This window comes from Triturus cristatus, chromosome 2_2 (genome assembly GCF_964204655.1).
Source record: "Triturus cristatus chromosome 2_2, aTriCri1.1, whole genome shotgun sequence".
Classification (NCBI taxonomy): domain Eukaryota; kingdom Metazoa; phylum Chordata; class Amphibia; order Caudata; family Salamandridae; genus Triturus; species Triturus cristatus.
The window spans coordinates 1,124,639,616-1,124,655,105 of record NC_140582.1 but is presented as its reverse complement, the minus strand read 5'-3'; the positions used below and the strand labels follow the sequence as shown (position 1 = coordinate 1,124,655,105).

At 39.4% G+C, this 15,490-nt stretch overlaps 1 protein-coding gene across 3 annotated transcripts in view; it reads left to right on the top strand.

Moving 5' to 3' along the window:
- The window catches only part of CTNNA2 (catenin alpha 2), a 3,048,772-nt gene that overhangs the window by 2,648,531 nt on the left and 384,751 nt on the right, over nucleotides 1-15,490 (top strand). For all 3 annotated transcript variants that reach the window (XM_085642663.1, XM_085642662.1, XM_085642661.1), the window contains exon 14: nucleotides 7,673-7,786. In XM_085642663.1, coding sequence (XP_085498789.1) covers nucleotides 7,673-7,786 — 114 coding nt within the window. The remainder of the gene's footprint in view (nucleotides 1-7,672; nucleotides 7,787-15,490) is intronic.

Below are 15,490 nucleotides of genomic sequence, written 5' to 3'. Positions count from 1 at the left end.
AAGGAAATCAATGACTGCAGGCCTCCACAAGATGGCGGCACGTTACAAACGCAGAAGCGGATGGCTCACGGCACAAACAAAGCACAGGATATAACAGTATTCTTCATGTATTGCCCCGTTATTTGTTGAAGCTTTAGGGCAGCTTTGTTGACATGGGTTTCCCAGGACATGCGTCCACTGAACATAATGCCCAAGTAAGTAAAACAGTTCACCATCTCAAGAGGTACACCCCTGTTTTGGTGCTGTTGATCTCCAGACCCTAAAGCAAGACGAAACTCCTTGAAACGGTGAAGAGGTTTCTGCAACCCGCTCGACATTTTAGAGATCAGCAGGGTGTTGTCAGCGAATAAATGAATAGGGGTTTGAATCGGGCCAGCCAAGTAGTGTCTACTTCAACCTGAGATAAAAAAGGAATGATGTCATTAATAAATAGAGAGAAAAGCGTAGGAGCCAATAAGCAACCCTAGCGTACACATCTCTAAGCACTGAGATCCTATCAGTCAGCTCATCCTGTTCCCCTTTCCAGATGCGGGCACAATTATCATTGTGGAGGCGTAACATCAAAGACAAAAGATTAGGAGGCACTTTCATGTCATTCAGGACCTGAAAGAGGACGGGACGTGGGACCAGGTCAAAGGAGGAACTAAGGTCGACAAAAGCAACAAAAGGGTTGTCCTTGCCAATGATGAGAGTGTGCCAGTGGATCAGGAGGAAATTGAAAGCCTGATTGATGGTAGAAATGCTCGTCCAGACACCTACTTGGAAGGGACTAAGGATGTCCATCTTGGTCATCCTGTCCTGGATTTTAAACAACACACAGCGACAGAAAACTTTTTTATTGCAGTTGAATTAGCACATCAGTTGATATAAACAAAGTTAATAACTACCCCTCACAAACTGCACAGAACCTTCATCAATAAATCCAAGACTGACACTCCATCTCTGTCTAAACTATGGCTTGAACCGAGCTCCTACCAGATATAAATAATAAGCAGAAATGCTAGACTCAGTTATGAGCAAAAAACACATATTGCACAGGAACCCCCTCAATCAATAACCTTAGCCCCCTCCCTTATCTATGAAACACCACCCCCCCATCACCCCATCCTACTAATTTCGAAATGCACTTATAGACAGAATGAGTGCATCCACCAGACTATCACATGGCACATGCTATTAGTGTATGATGTTTTATAAGGAGCAGCAATCAACATATATGAAGCTAAATCACGCTTTCATAAATTGTTGTGACTAATTCTTCAACATTTAAACGGGTGATTATGCCCTCTTAGATATTACATATGTTCATGTAAACCATGTAATTGTGTGTGCTCACTGGATATTCACTGTGTGTGGTAGAGTATAAGCTGTACATGCACCAGGCTGTGTGAACCCTATGTATGCATATACTAGAAACAAATGTGTTTAATGTTCATTCATGAGGCTATAGGTTATGCACTGCACTTCAAGCCATTACCTACAGTGCTATGGTAAATCCTGGGGTAACATCCAAATGCAGTTCCTATGATGGGTGGTGTTATGATTCACAATGTGCCCCAATGTAGGCCTGGGTACTCACCTAACCTTTCACCTACCTTTACCCTGCCATTGTACTACATAACAGGTTTTGTGCTGACCTTTTACCTAGTTATGTGCTGCATAAATATTGTGTGGTTTTCTCATAAAACTAGCCTCATTTATTATGCATGAGGATTCTCAGAATCACAGCAGGATTACCATCTTCTGCATCTTCCGCATAGTAACTATGTATAAGAGTCATCCCTATTGTCATCCTCGCCGACATGACACAGCAAGGTAGAACACCTGAGGGTATCCTTTTGGTTATACAAGCATCATATCTTTGCTGGGGCAGGCAGAGGAGAAAGACTTCCATGCTGACACACTGACACAAGATTCTGAGGTTCCTACATGCAGACACTCCAGCACGCAGTGGTCTGACATCCCTCGCCGGGTGTCCATCTCGAGACCAATGGGGTCCTTCATTCTCTCACATCAGGTAATGAGGTTGGCTTAATCCTAGGGGGATTCTTGGCAATAAACCTACATACATGCTAGGTACATTTAGGTACATCTTTTTAGGGTTATCATCGTAGGAGGATGCATTATTACTGTCATGTATCTATATACCTGAATATATTAATTGTTCTAGTACTATGGTAGAATTCTACCACCTGTTGGTGCTTATAACTGTATACATCTGTTTCTGTCTTATGTTTGTTGTAGCACACGTATTTTACACTAGAATGACGCTGGTTCAATAAATTCTTATGGAAAATGTCCCCATTGTTTATTCTGTGTATTCTGTGTATCTCTCAGACAAAGTGAGCACGAGTGACTGAGCGAAAAGTACTGTACTGTTTCCATGATCTCTGAGGGGTCAGGGTTGTCATGTCTGTTAGTTGCCAGAAACTATTCTCTCCTTGGTAAGCGGTGTTCATAGTGGAACTGTGAGCTAACTGGAATACCGGAAAACATATCCGGTGGGGGTGTCTGGAATCAGCTTGGACACTGATCCCGCAGTTTATGTCGTCTAAACAGTGGGATCGATTATCTTATAATACATATATATATATATATATATATATATATATATATATATATATATATATATATATATATATATATATATATATATATATATATATATATATATTAAGAAAACAAAAACATAGAAAATACAAAGAAATACAATACTCTAAACTTATGCGAAAACTACAATCACGAGAAGACCTAATTATCAATAAATCCGATAAAGGGGGTAACATAGTCCTATGGCCAAGAGAACTATACATGGAAGAAGCCATGAAACATCTAGGAGATAAGGACTGTTACAGCAAGGCCACGTTCAATGATTTGAAAAAAGTTAAAGAACTGGTATCCAAGGAACTGTCAAAATGGAAAAGAATGGGCCTATTGAGTAAAAATGAATTTGAATTCCTGAAAAACGACCACCCGATCACACCGGTGCTATACTTTCTTCCTAAAGTACATAAGTTAATATCCCCAGTACCAGGAAGACCCATCATATCAGCACAAAGGGGACTGCTTGAAAATATGTCAAAATATGTTGATTTTTTTCTTCGAGAATATGTAGAATCTCTATGTTCTTATATCCGTGACACTGGCGATTTCATAACAAAACTAAAATCTGTAGAATGGAAACAGGAATACATCCTATTGGTTATGGATATAAGTTCGTTATACACCAGCATTTGCCATACGGATGGCATAAAAGCAAACAAATACTATCTATCTCAAAAATCCAGTGTATTTTATCAACATAATGAGATGATACTAGATATGATAAACATATGTTTGACTAATAACTTTTTCATTTTCAATAAGGAAGTGTTTCAACAACTTCGCGGAGTGGCGATGGGGGCATGTTTTTCCCCCAGCTACGCGTGTTTGCACGTTGGCTGGTGGGAGGAACATGTCCTCAGAACCACTCACAAGAAGTTGTTTGACTCACATGTGATAAAATGGTGGCGTTTCATAGATGACGTGTTTGTCATCTGGGATGGTACAAAAGAATCAGCTCATGAATTTGTCAACTGTATTAACATCAATGAATTGAATCTCAAGTTTACAGCAGAAATCAGTGAGGAGAATGTACAGTTTCTAGATGTAGAAGTCTATATCATAAACAATTGCATTAATACTAAATTGTACAGAAAAAGCACAGCAGGCAATGCAATATTGCATGCTAGTAGCTCTCATCCGCACCATCTGATCAAAAGCATCCCATATGGAGAATTCCTGAGGATCAAACGTATTTGTAATATAGATCAAGACCTCAAGGAATGCCAAAATGGAGCATTATTGCACGCGGATACACAGAAAAAGATCTGTTGATAGCTATGAATAAAGCTGATGCCCTAGATATAGCAACAGCTAGAACTGTTGGTAATGATAAAGAAATTAATGAATCAGGTAACAACATAAGACTAATCACAGCATACAGTCAACAAGAAAAACAACTCAAAAGGATAATCTTCAAAAATTGGCCCATTGTTAAAACCGACCTTACCATGTCTCAACTGGTGCCAGAATTACCTAGTATCACCTTTAGACGGGCACCCTCGATGAGAGACGCCTTGGTAAGATCTAGCCCAGAAACTATTACAACATCTAATTGGCTAATGAAAAGAAAAGGTTTCTTTAAGTGCAGTTCATGCAGAGCCTGCAAATTTGGCATAAATACTAGTGAAGTAATGGGAATAGCTGACTCTAACCCCATCAAAATCTCTAAAGTATTGACTTGTCGCACAGAATTTGCAGTGTATGTTCTTGAATGTACCTGCAAATTAAGATCTGTGGGAAGCACAAAATTACAGGCCTTCAATCGCATCTTACAACATCTTAGAGCGATAGTGAACTCGGACCCCAGTTACCCAGTAGCGAGACATTTTAAACACGTTCATAATAACAATCTAAATGATCTTAGCTATTTTGTCATTGATATGGTACCCAAGTCTATCAGAGGGGGAAACCGAGAAAAGAAACTGAGACAATTGGAGTCTTACTACATACTGACATTGGATTCTAAAATGCCTAAGGGTTTAAACAATGGAGAGGAAATGCACCATTTTTTATAGAAACATTCTCATTTACTGATTATCTGTGACTATCTTTATTTCTCCTTACTATTGTCTGTTAGCATTATATGTTATGACTATATGACACCTATTTGGTTTTTAATTATGGAACTTTTTTACCTAGTTTTTAGTCGGTTTTAGTCATGGGTTTTTATCTGGTCTCCAGTTTTTTACCCCTGATTTTATCGCTTTTTACAGGATAAAGTGCCAATAACCTATAGTGTCAATAATGTTATCTTAAACTTTTTTTGTCTCGATGCATTGTTTGTCTAGTTGTTTCCGCTAATGAGTTGTCTGCATAGATAAGGACTGTCTATTAATGTAAACCTTATCGACTTTATCTGGAAATGACAAGCACTAGGCAACAATTCTGACTGAAAGGTTTAGATTATTTGCTTACATGATAAACTCACAGGGGATAAACGTGTATCCAATTACATATAAGCATGGTATCTAATATTTGAGCTAAAAACTCCTATATTATATCTCACATGAGATTATGCTGCTTCTAATTTACAAACAGTTGTTTGTTAAACTGTTTTATATATTTTATCAACAGTTATGCTGTTTTAAATAACTGGTGAAGTTTTAATATGATTTATTGCACTTGCACTTTTTCATGTTAAATTATATTTATATATTTATTATTGCAACTGTGAACAATATGAAAGTCAATAATTGTGATGATGACATGAAGCAATATCACTGTCCTAAGTATAGGCGCCTATGGTTGACTCGTAGATGAGTCTATCTTCACTATCTATTCACCAGTATTTATAGTCAGCTGGGCCGTTAGCATGTCATGTGATCAAGACAGTGTTTTACTGTCGAAACGCGTAATGCTGATATTTTCAAAGAATGCTGATAACTTGAATACAATAAACTGCACTTGAAGAAAGAACACGCTGTGGTCCGTACCTGCTTCCTTGGGGGATCCCGGGCATAACAGGAATTTGGAATCTCATATATATATATATATATTCACTTAAAAAACCATAGGTTTCACACATGTTATAGTTAGCTGGACATTTCACTCGTAAAAAACCAATGAAATTCCCCCGTTATAGTTAGTGCAGGCAACTATAACTCACGCGACCGCAATCCTCTGCTGATGACGTCAGATATTACATCATTGTATTTAGACACTTATTTACCCATGTCTTCTTCCATTAATATTTAGCTATACATATATTACAAATATTTATTTTTCATAAAGACACATATGTCATCAGTGATGTAATATCTGACGTCATCAGCAGAGGATTGCGGTCGCGTGAGTTATAGTTGCCTGCACTAACTATAACGGGGGAATTTCATTGGTTTTTTACGAGTGAAATATCCAGCTAACTATAACAATTGTAAACCTATGGTTTTTTAAGTGAATTTGCAAGGTTTTTTAAATGTTAATTCGTAACTATAACGTGTGTGAAACCTATGGTTTTTTCAGTGAATTTGTACGTTTTTTTAAATGCTAAGTTATGTATTTATTAGTTATTATTTTTTTCAGGTTTTTCACCGTGCGAGCACCGTGCGCGCGCTGTGGGTGCTCGGTGCGCGAACGTTTCGCAGTGCGTGCCGTGCGCGCGCGGTGCCCGCACCTCGCGATTTAAAAAAAAATAAAAAAATTTTTTGTCCCTTGGGGGTCCTCCTGTGACCCCCTGACCAAGGCTAGGGGGTCAGGAACTGTCCACTCTGCCCCCTTTTCACGTTCTCCACCTTTTTTTTTCACCCCCTCAGACTACAAGAGACAAAATGGCGGCCAACACTTCCTGGTTTCGACCGATTCGAATGTTTACCGACATCTAACAACCAATCAGAATTGCGCTCGCGCACGGCAGGGTGCGCGCACAGTGCACGCACGGTGCGCGCGTATATATATTGATATGCTTTTAAATGCTATTTTCTAAGGAAATACTGAACAGATTTACACCAGACCTGCAAAAGGCACTTCCTTGACCTTATGGCTACCTCTCTGCCAAATTTCACGTAATTCTGTTCAGCCGTTCGGGCTGTAGCTGCGACTAAAGGTCCTATGGAAAAATGCATGGGGAAAACGCGTTTTGGGACCCCCCCTTTTTCTCGGCCCCCGCTTGACGAATCACCCCGAGACTTTCAGGGTAGGAGCTGAACGGAGCGCCCCATTTGTTTTGAAAATTTCGCGAGGACAAATTCATAGGCAATGCAAAGTAAGGCTCACTGTAGCAACACAGAGGTGCACTCCAAATCCCAGAAGGCCGTGCGAGCGACTACGCCCAGGAGGGCGGGGATTTTAAATAACTATAAGTGCACCTTCACTTTCGTGCATTTCAGTCATCCAAGCCAATGATTAAGGGCGGGGGCCCGAAACGCGTCTGGCTACACTTTGGACTTTGCATTGCCTATGAATTTGTGCTGTAGTCATGAATAAATCTGAAAGCATATTCATCCGAGTGTGGGCTCTCTCTTAAAGGTAACCTTTGCGAATTGATATATATATATATATATATATATATATATGGAGAGTGAGAGTGATTTTAGTGTTTAAGGCAGCAGAAACATGCTGAAATGGGTTCACTTCATAACTACTTTGCAGCTGTTTTTGCACGTGTGCAAGGTTCTTTAAAGAGCACTTTAAGAAAAATGTGCTCAAATAAACTAAGACCATGGCCCCTCTTCTTTCTAAAGTTATGAAACGAAGACACTATGGAAGCTCAATCAATATAAAAAATCAAGCCATTTATGCCTTATAAACCATATGGCATAGTCCAAAAGCAATGAATACCAATATTTCAAAATTATAGATATTATTTGACTATTTATTGTATATGCTTCAACAATATTTTCCAGCCATGGCCCGTACAGGTCACGTGGGGGGATTTCGACAGATGATGACGGTGAAAAAATTAATAATGTATTTAATATATGTATGATATTCTCATGCTCACTCCTGACCAAATAAATTTGTGAAGGGGATAAAACAAAATGGTGTAACTAGTACAGACAGGCAATCATTTGAATGCAGTATTTGTATTTCTTTTAGATAATGATTGTTTCCTTTTGTGTCTTTTCTTTAGACCCCTGAGGAACTGGAAGATGATTCTGACTTTGAACAGGAAGATTACGATGTGCGCAGCAGAACAAGTGTGCAAACCGAGGACGACCAGCTCATCGCTGGACAGAGTGCGAGAGTGAGTATTAAGGACAGAGTGCGAGAGTGAGTATTAAGGACAGAGTGCGAGAGTGAGTATTAAGGAGAGAGTGCGAGAGTGAGTATTAAGGAGAGAGTGCGAGAGTGAGTATTAAGGAGAGAGTGCGAGAGTGAGTATTAAGCCTAAGGACTGATTGAGCACCCATGCCTGGTATGTTTTGTCATTTGAGGAGAAAGCTTGGCTAGAGGGTTTGAGAAATAAAAGCAAAACTAAATTTCATTAATAAATAGTTAAACTATTAATGGACAGGATGATGCACATTTGTTTTACTTCACTATACTAGGCCATATTTCTGAGACTTGCACTTGTTGAGTTTTTGCTCTTTACAGAAATATGTTACAGGGAAGTAACTGAAGTCACACATCAGTTTCGATTTCCTTATTCCTGTGGAGCAGATATTGGTTGAAAAAATGTGTCATCTCCTAGTATATTCATTTTGAAAATGCATATATTCTCTGGGGCGAAGGGGGGTGAAAGCTTTGCCTGCATTGGGGCAAAGTCAGAAATATTCAACTTTTAAGAAGGCAACAAATGTTGCCTGACTATTTTAGCTTCCCTAGATGCAACGTTTAATTTGACTTAATCCTTAGTATTCCCTACATTTGAATTCTCCACCAACCATGGGCAGTGTTTCAAGCTGCAGGGAAATGGTCTTGGAGAGAGGGTTTTCCCCGGTGCCACTTCAGGATGCACTAAGGGGAAATGGTTGCTACAAACACCTCATTCGGCAGCCCAAGAGGACTTCTCCCTCAAGGCAGCAGGGAGTGCAAGCTAAGCCTCTCATGGGATCAGACAGTAAGGGACTGGCGAGCATCAATGATGCCCTCGCGGCCCTAAACGGCAATCGGATAACTATCTCTCTGTTGTGAAAGGCCTCTTTTGCATTCCATGGGGCATATTTACAAGCCCCTATCACCACAAGAACGTCACTTTTTTAGATGCTCCAGTGGCGTAGCGCCATTTTCAATATTTACAAGGTGGAGCTAAGCCACTCAGTTTGGCTTAATGCTACCTTGTACTAATGCCCCTTTCTGCCGCAGTCCTCTGTTGCAAAGGGTCATGCAATGGGTATTGCTTTGGGCATTCCAGAAACAACACCCATTACTTTTTGATGCTGCCCCATGTTTACAAGGAGGTGTAAATTTGAAGCAGCGCCAAAAACGACATGCAAGAGCAGCGGTTAGAATGGAGCTGAAGGAGATATGCTTTTATTTCTCCTCGTTTTTGCTTTTTCTATGTGTGCTGCAGCTGCATTATTCAGCACACACAGAAAGAGCAGAAAACCATTAATGATTGTTTATGTGCAGGAATGTGTCCCTTCCTGCACATAAACAATCAATAAATAATGACGATTTGCTAATTCTATGTGTGCTGCAGAATGCATAACACATAAAAGTAAAAAATAGCCATTATGGACACCTTCTTGCACTTAAACAATCATTCCCTGCAACACAGGCACACTTGCACTATGGTGCAAAGGTGGCTGCATTGTCGATAGGCATCTTTTTTTAGAAGCAGCGCTAAGGAAAACACAGGATTGTGCCGTGTTGTAGTAAATACGGCACATCCCTGCTTTTTGAAAATGTTGGAGCGCGGCACTGCAAATTTTGGCATTGCTCCATGCTCCAGCATTTTCTAGCAAATATGCCCCCATGTTTTTCTCATTTCAAAAGAATTTTATTATTTTAAAGACGCAAATATGAAACATAAAATACAAGCAAAAGTGATACAATTGATAACGGACAGAGGTAATAGATACATTAAAATAAAATTAAATAATAGGAAATCAAATCATTGTCATTCATTAATCCGCAGATATCAGATAAATAAATTACTTAAGGAGGGACGACCCAAAATGATATCTGGCAAAGATACTTATCAAAAGTATCACCCACAGATGGCAAACTAGGGAAAAGAGGAAAGAGAGGAAAGGAAGAAAGAAAAGACGGAAAGAGTAGGAAAGCGAGGAGGAAAGAAAAAGAGAGACAGAGAGAAGAAAAGGAAGAGGAGAGGATTTCCAGAGGATTCACCCGACACACAAGACAACACTAACCAGACAAATCAAAGGGATATTGCTCCACCAGCCCTTCGGAGGCCAACTCCATGTATGAATCTAAGGCTTTCCAAACACCAGAAGATATAGAAGGGGATAGATGAGCATGGTCAACTGACGTATGAGCACTTCGTAGAAAGGAAACCCAAGCCCACCAAGTATGGTAAGAGACGGACGAAAAGGATTTCCACTCCATGAGAATTACTTTGACTGCAATAGTCAGTAAGAGGTCCAGCAACTGTAACTCCATGGGATCTAAAGGCAGAGGGACTGGGGCCGCCAACGGACCCAAAAGAATTAATGGAAAAGACAGTTGGAATTTGATGTTAAAGATGAGCATGAGGTGTTTGTGAACTAAGTCCCAAAAGGGTTGGAGAAGGGAACAATCAAGAAACATATGTTGAAAATCGCCTGGTAGAAGCCCACAACTCCAGCACAAATTGTCTTCTTTGAGATTAAGTAAATACAGACGAATGGGAGTCCAGTGAAGAAGATTAATAGAGAAAAACTTAGACTGCATTAAAGAGGGGGCAATTTTGTTACGAAGAGAAAATTTACCAATATCTTGCCAGGTATCAGAAGAGATATGAGCAGTAACACTATGATCAAAATGATGTAACCATTTTTGCTGTGCAACAGTGTGGGAAGGGAGTGTAGAGGACGATAAAAATTTGTAAATCCGAGACGCAACATGACCAGTCCTGATCCATAACTGAAAAAGCGTAATCATAGGGGAAGAAGGATGAAGGTGCACTTTAGCAAGTGCAACCTTAATCTTAAGAAAAGTATACAAATCTAAATTAGATAAAGAAAATTGTTGAGCAAGGGATGAGAAAGGGGAAGGGTCATTGTTGGAATCATAGAGATGTTTAACAAGTGAGACACCTTTCCCAGCCCAGTAAGACATCAACTCAGGGTCAATATTAATTTTGATTTTAGAATTGCGCCAAATAGACGACCATCTAGTTTTATGCAGTGGAATTGCTACTCTCTTATCAACCTTGCGAACCGCAGCAATAGTGTCTAAAATAATAGAGCGAGAGAATGGAATAGAAAGGGTATTCGTGGTTAAAAAAGAGGCAGTCGGCAGTGGGGAGGCCAGTTCCTGTTCTATTGTCAACCATGCTGGAGCATGAATAGATGGAGAAGAAAACCAAAGGGCACCCTGGGACGCCAGAAAAGCAGTTTGATACTTCCCCCAATCAGGAAAATTACAGCCACCCATATCATAAGATTTCCGTAAAAATTTATAAGCAATCCTAGCCCTTCTGTCATTCCATAAAAATTTAGAAGTAAGCAAATCAAGTTCATGAAAGAAGGAATCAGAAAGCCTTACTGGAAGCATAGAGGAAACAAAATTAATAATAGGAGTGATCATCATTTTAAGAGTCTGCATTCGGCTCCACCAAGAAATATGCTTCGGAGACCAATTTTCTAAAAGACGTCTCACCTTAAGAATAGTTTGGGATTCATTATAAGTAGCCGTAGCATATAGGGTGGAACAAAAATAGATACCCAGATATTTTAGCTGTTTAGATTGCCATTTAAAGCCCGCCGAACCCATATGAGAGGAGAAGCAGTAAGCATTTAAGGGAAACATCTCTATCTTATCTTTGTTGAGAGTGTAACCTGAAACTTTTGAAAAAAGAGAAATCGTATCCGAAATAGCAGGGATGGCCAGTGCAATATCATCAGAAAAAATTAGAACATCATCTGCATATGCAGCTGTTTTTATCTGCTGAGACCCAAAAGAGAACCCCTTAATATCTGGATGCGAGTCAATCAACCTGAGGAGAGGATCAATGGACAACAAAAATAAGAGAGGGGACAAAGGACACCCTTGTCTAGTGCCCTGACAAAGGTTAAAAAAGGAAGACGTAGCACCATTCACCCGTATGTTAGCCCTAGGTCGGGAGTAAAGAGACATAACCATACGAATAAAGGAATCACCAAGATTATGTGCACATAGAACAGCTCTTAAAAAAGGCCAAGAGACCTTATCAAAGGCCTTTTCAGCATCAAGGGCCAAGGCCGCCGCCGGAAGATTAGATCGCTTGGCGGCACCAAGAATATGACAAAAAGTACGAATATTATCACGTGCAAGACGCCCCTTTACGAAACCTGTTTGGGAGGGATGAACCAATTGAGGAATAAAGGACTCTAAGCGTTTAGCAAAAATTTTAGCAAAGATCTTAGCTTCCATGTTAAGAAGGGAAATGGGACGAAAATTTTTGGGATCTGCATGATCCTTCCCTTCTTTGGGGATAACTACAATAGTAGCATCAGCCGCGGAACCAGACACAGAACCATCCTTAATAAAAGCATCAAAAACAGATTGGAGTTTCGGGACAAGCACGGGAATAAAGGTTTTATAAAACGCAATAGGATATCCATCAGGACCAGGAGCTTTACCAGACCGAGTAGCTTTAATCGCGGAAATGATTTCATCAGAAGTAATCGGACAATTCAATGAGTGATTATCTTCCTCCGAAACAACTTTCAAAGGAACCGACTTCAAGAACTCCTGACATTGTTCAAAAGAAGCTTGAGCAGACGGGGTATATAAATTATTATAAAAATCGCGGAAAACCTCAAGAATTTCTACAGTTTGAAATTTTTTCTTACCAAGCTGGTCAGTAATAGAAGGGATTTGGAAAGAATTACAAGAAGATTCCTGAAACTTTAAAGTGGCTGCAAGATTCTTGCCCGCACGATTTTTTAACAGCAATCTCTTAGATTTCTGAGCCTGCAGGCCAATATGAGCTCTCTTAGTGACTATAGTATTGTACGTATACTTTAAATTCTTAATAGATTGGAGGCAGGTCTTATCCTGAGAATGTCGAAAAAGGGATTCCTGACGTTTGATCTCATCTGCTAAGTCCGTGAGTTCCTTTTTAATGGCTGCGTTTCTCCTTGACATACATTTAATGACCTGACCACGGAAAGTACATTTAAAAGAGTCCCAGAGAACAACATGGGAACTGACTGACCCAACATTCTCAATAAAAAAAGTCTCAATATCATTGGAAAACTCTCGCACCAAGGACTCATCATGTAAAATTTCTGTGTTTAGTCTCCACGAACGAGCTCGTGCCCTAGGGACAAAGGACGTAAGAGTAAAGGTCACTGCAGCATGGTCAGAAATTAAAATAGGGTGAATAAGCGGAGAAGAAGAAGATTGAACCAGAGAAGAGTGAACCAAAAGATAATCAATGCGTGAAAAGGACGAATGAGGGGAAGAAAAAAAGGAGAAGTCACTACCAGTGGGATTATGAAGACGCCAGACATCCTGAAGATGGGTAAGAGAGCACATATTAATCATTTGTTTGTGTGCTTTAGGGGGACGAAAATTAAAGGCAGAATTCCTATCCATTGGCAAATTAAAGTCTCCACCTACAATAAGATTACCAGAGTGAGGTGTATCATTTAGTTTTTTGGTGATCGCTTTCCAAAAGGACGGGTCATCCTTGTTGGGGGCATAAATATTCATGACAAATAGGTCAGCATTACCATTGGACACCTTAGATAGTAACCAACGTCCCTCTGTATCCTGTTCAGAGGAAACGATAGATAACCCAGAATGTTTAGAAACTAAGGTAATTACCCCATTTCTTTTACCACAGGCATCTGAACAAGCAACATCAAAGACCCACTCTTTCTTCAGAAACAACGCCTCTTTGGCAGAGAGCTTTGTCTCCTGAAAAAGGACGAGATCCGAAGAAAGAGATTTACAGTAGTCCAAAATCTTTGACCTTTTAACTGGGTGATTTAACCCTTTAACATTAAGGGAAAGTATATTTAGTCCAGACATAGAACCATTATCAGGAAAAAAAGACATTTCATATATGACAAATGAACTGCAACAACCAGTAGAACCAACCAGCAGACATCAAAAGCCAACACAAAACAAGGTGAAACCAACGAGGAAATCCGAAGAGAAAAAGGAAAGAAGAGGAAAAAGAAAGCAAGAAAATACACAGAAAGAGAGAGAGAAGGGCCCATAAGGCAGGTCTGAAAAAGACCAAATTCATACAAGGGGGGACATGGGAAAAAGAGCGAGGGGCCAACAAGAGGAATAAAAACAACAGCATAAAAAGCCCCAGAACAGTACATAGCTGATTATACATGTTTAAAAGAAGAACTATCTAAAAGCTAAGAACTGGAATTAATTATAACATTTTGGAAAACAAAGCGAAATGAAAGACTATAAAGGCAACACGTTTAACCAAGTTAATATATAGGTACCAACTAAAATGAATCATAGAGAACGGGAAGGGCAGGAAAGAGAGAAAAAGAAAACAAGTGCCAGCAATAAGAGCTGGTGGAAAGTGAACTAAAAGTTAACATTACTATTAGGTAGAGCCAGACCAAAGCGGACTTCATAAAGAGAAAAAGGAGCAGAATGAAGAGAAAAGAAGAAATACATTCTAAAGCATACTATATGATACATTATGGGAAAAATAAGTGAAACATAATAGAAAACGGCATATAGTACCCTCTCAATATAACAATTAATGAATCCCTATGTCAGCTAAATAAGAGAACTAATACTATATATAAATATGTAAAATCTATAGGCAAGCTTATAGATAACTGACCATGAGTAGATAAAGCCATATACACACAAATTGGCAAAATAAGGTACGCTTGCCTAAGTAAGTGAACATGTAGGTAAAGAGGCATAAAACTATCAAGTACAAAGCATCTATAAAAAACTGACCTACTCGAAAAAGATAATTAATAACACATAATAAACAAACCACTCAGTGAAAAATCAATAAAGTAGATATAACTAGTAACTATATAGACGACACATAGTGACTCTAAATATAGCCATAAATAAACATCTAATAAACATATATGATTCAAACATATAGACAAGCCATACAGCAACACGTTGATAAAGCAAAGGAAAAAACAATGGCCTACTCCATAAATACGGGATAACAAGAGACAACCATGAGGCAAAAAGACCGACCACAAAAGGATAAAATAAACCAAATTTCACATCAAAAATCGACGCAAATACCGAAGTCATACAACGGGATAAGAAACGGACCAGGAACTAATACGTCGAGAGGCAAACTGGGAAGGCAAGGAGTAACAGGACGACACGCGAACAGGAGTGAAGTCAAGCCATCAAGAGATGCTACCACAAAAAATTGGAAGGTTTATACAATAAAACTAACAACAATAAAGACCATTACACCATAACGATAACAAGGGAGCACCAAAAGACGACAAAAACACACCAAAACCAATGGACATAAAGACCACCGCGCAGATCTAAAAGCAACTAGACTTAATAGATCTGACAAAGAAGAAAAACATTGCAGTATGTATAACCGCATCAGGTGCCAGAAGAACCAGGAACATGTGAGGCCACCGTTTGAAGATCCATCTGTAACTCCATCTGATTATCCAAAAACGAGGCCAAATCAGCAGGTTCATCAAAAATTCTGACACGACCTTTGAAAGTAATGCGGAATTTTGAAGGGCCAGCAAAGGAGAAGGGGATATTCATCTCAGATAAACGCTTCCGGAGATTAAGAAAGCCCTTCCTCCTTATCACCGTGTCCCTGGCAAAGTCTTGAGAAATTGAAATACGATGGCCATTCCAAGAAACAGCT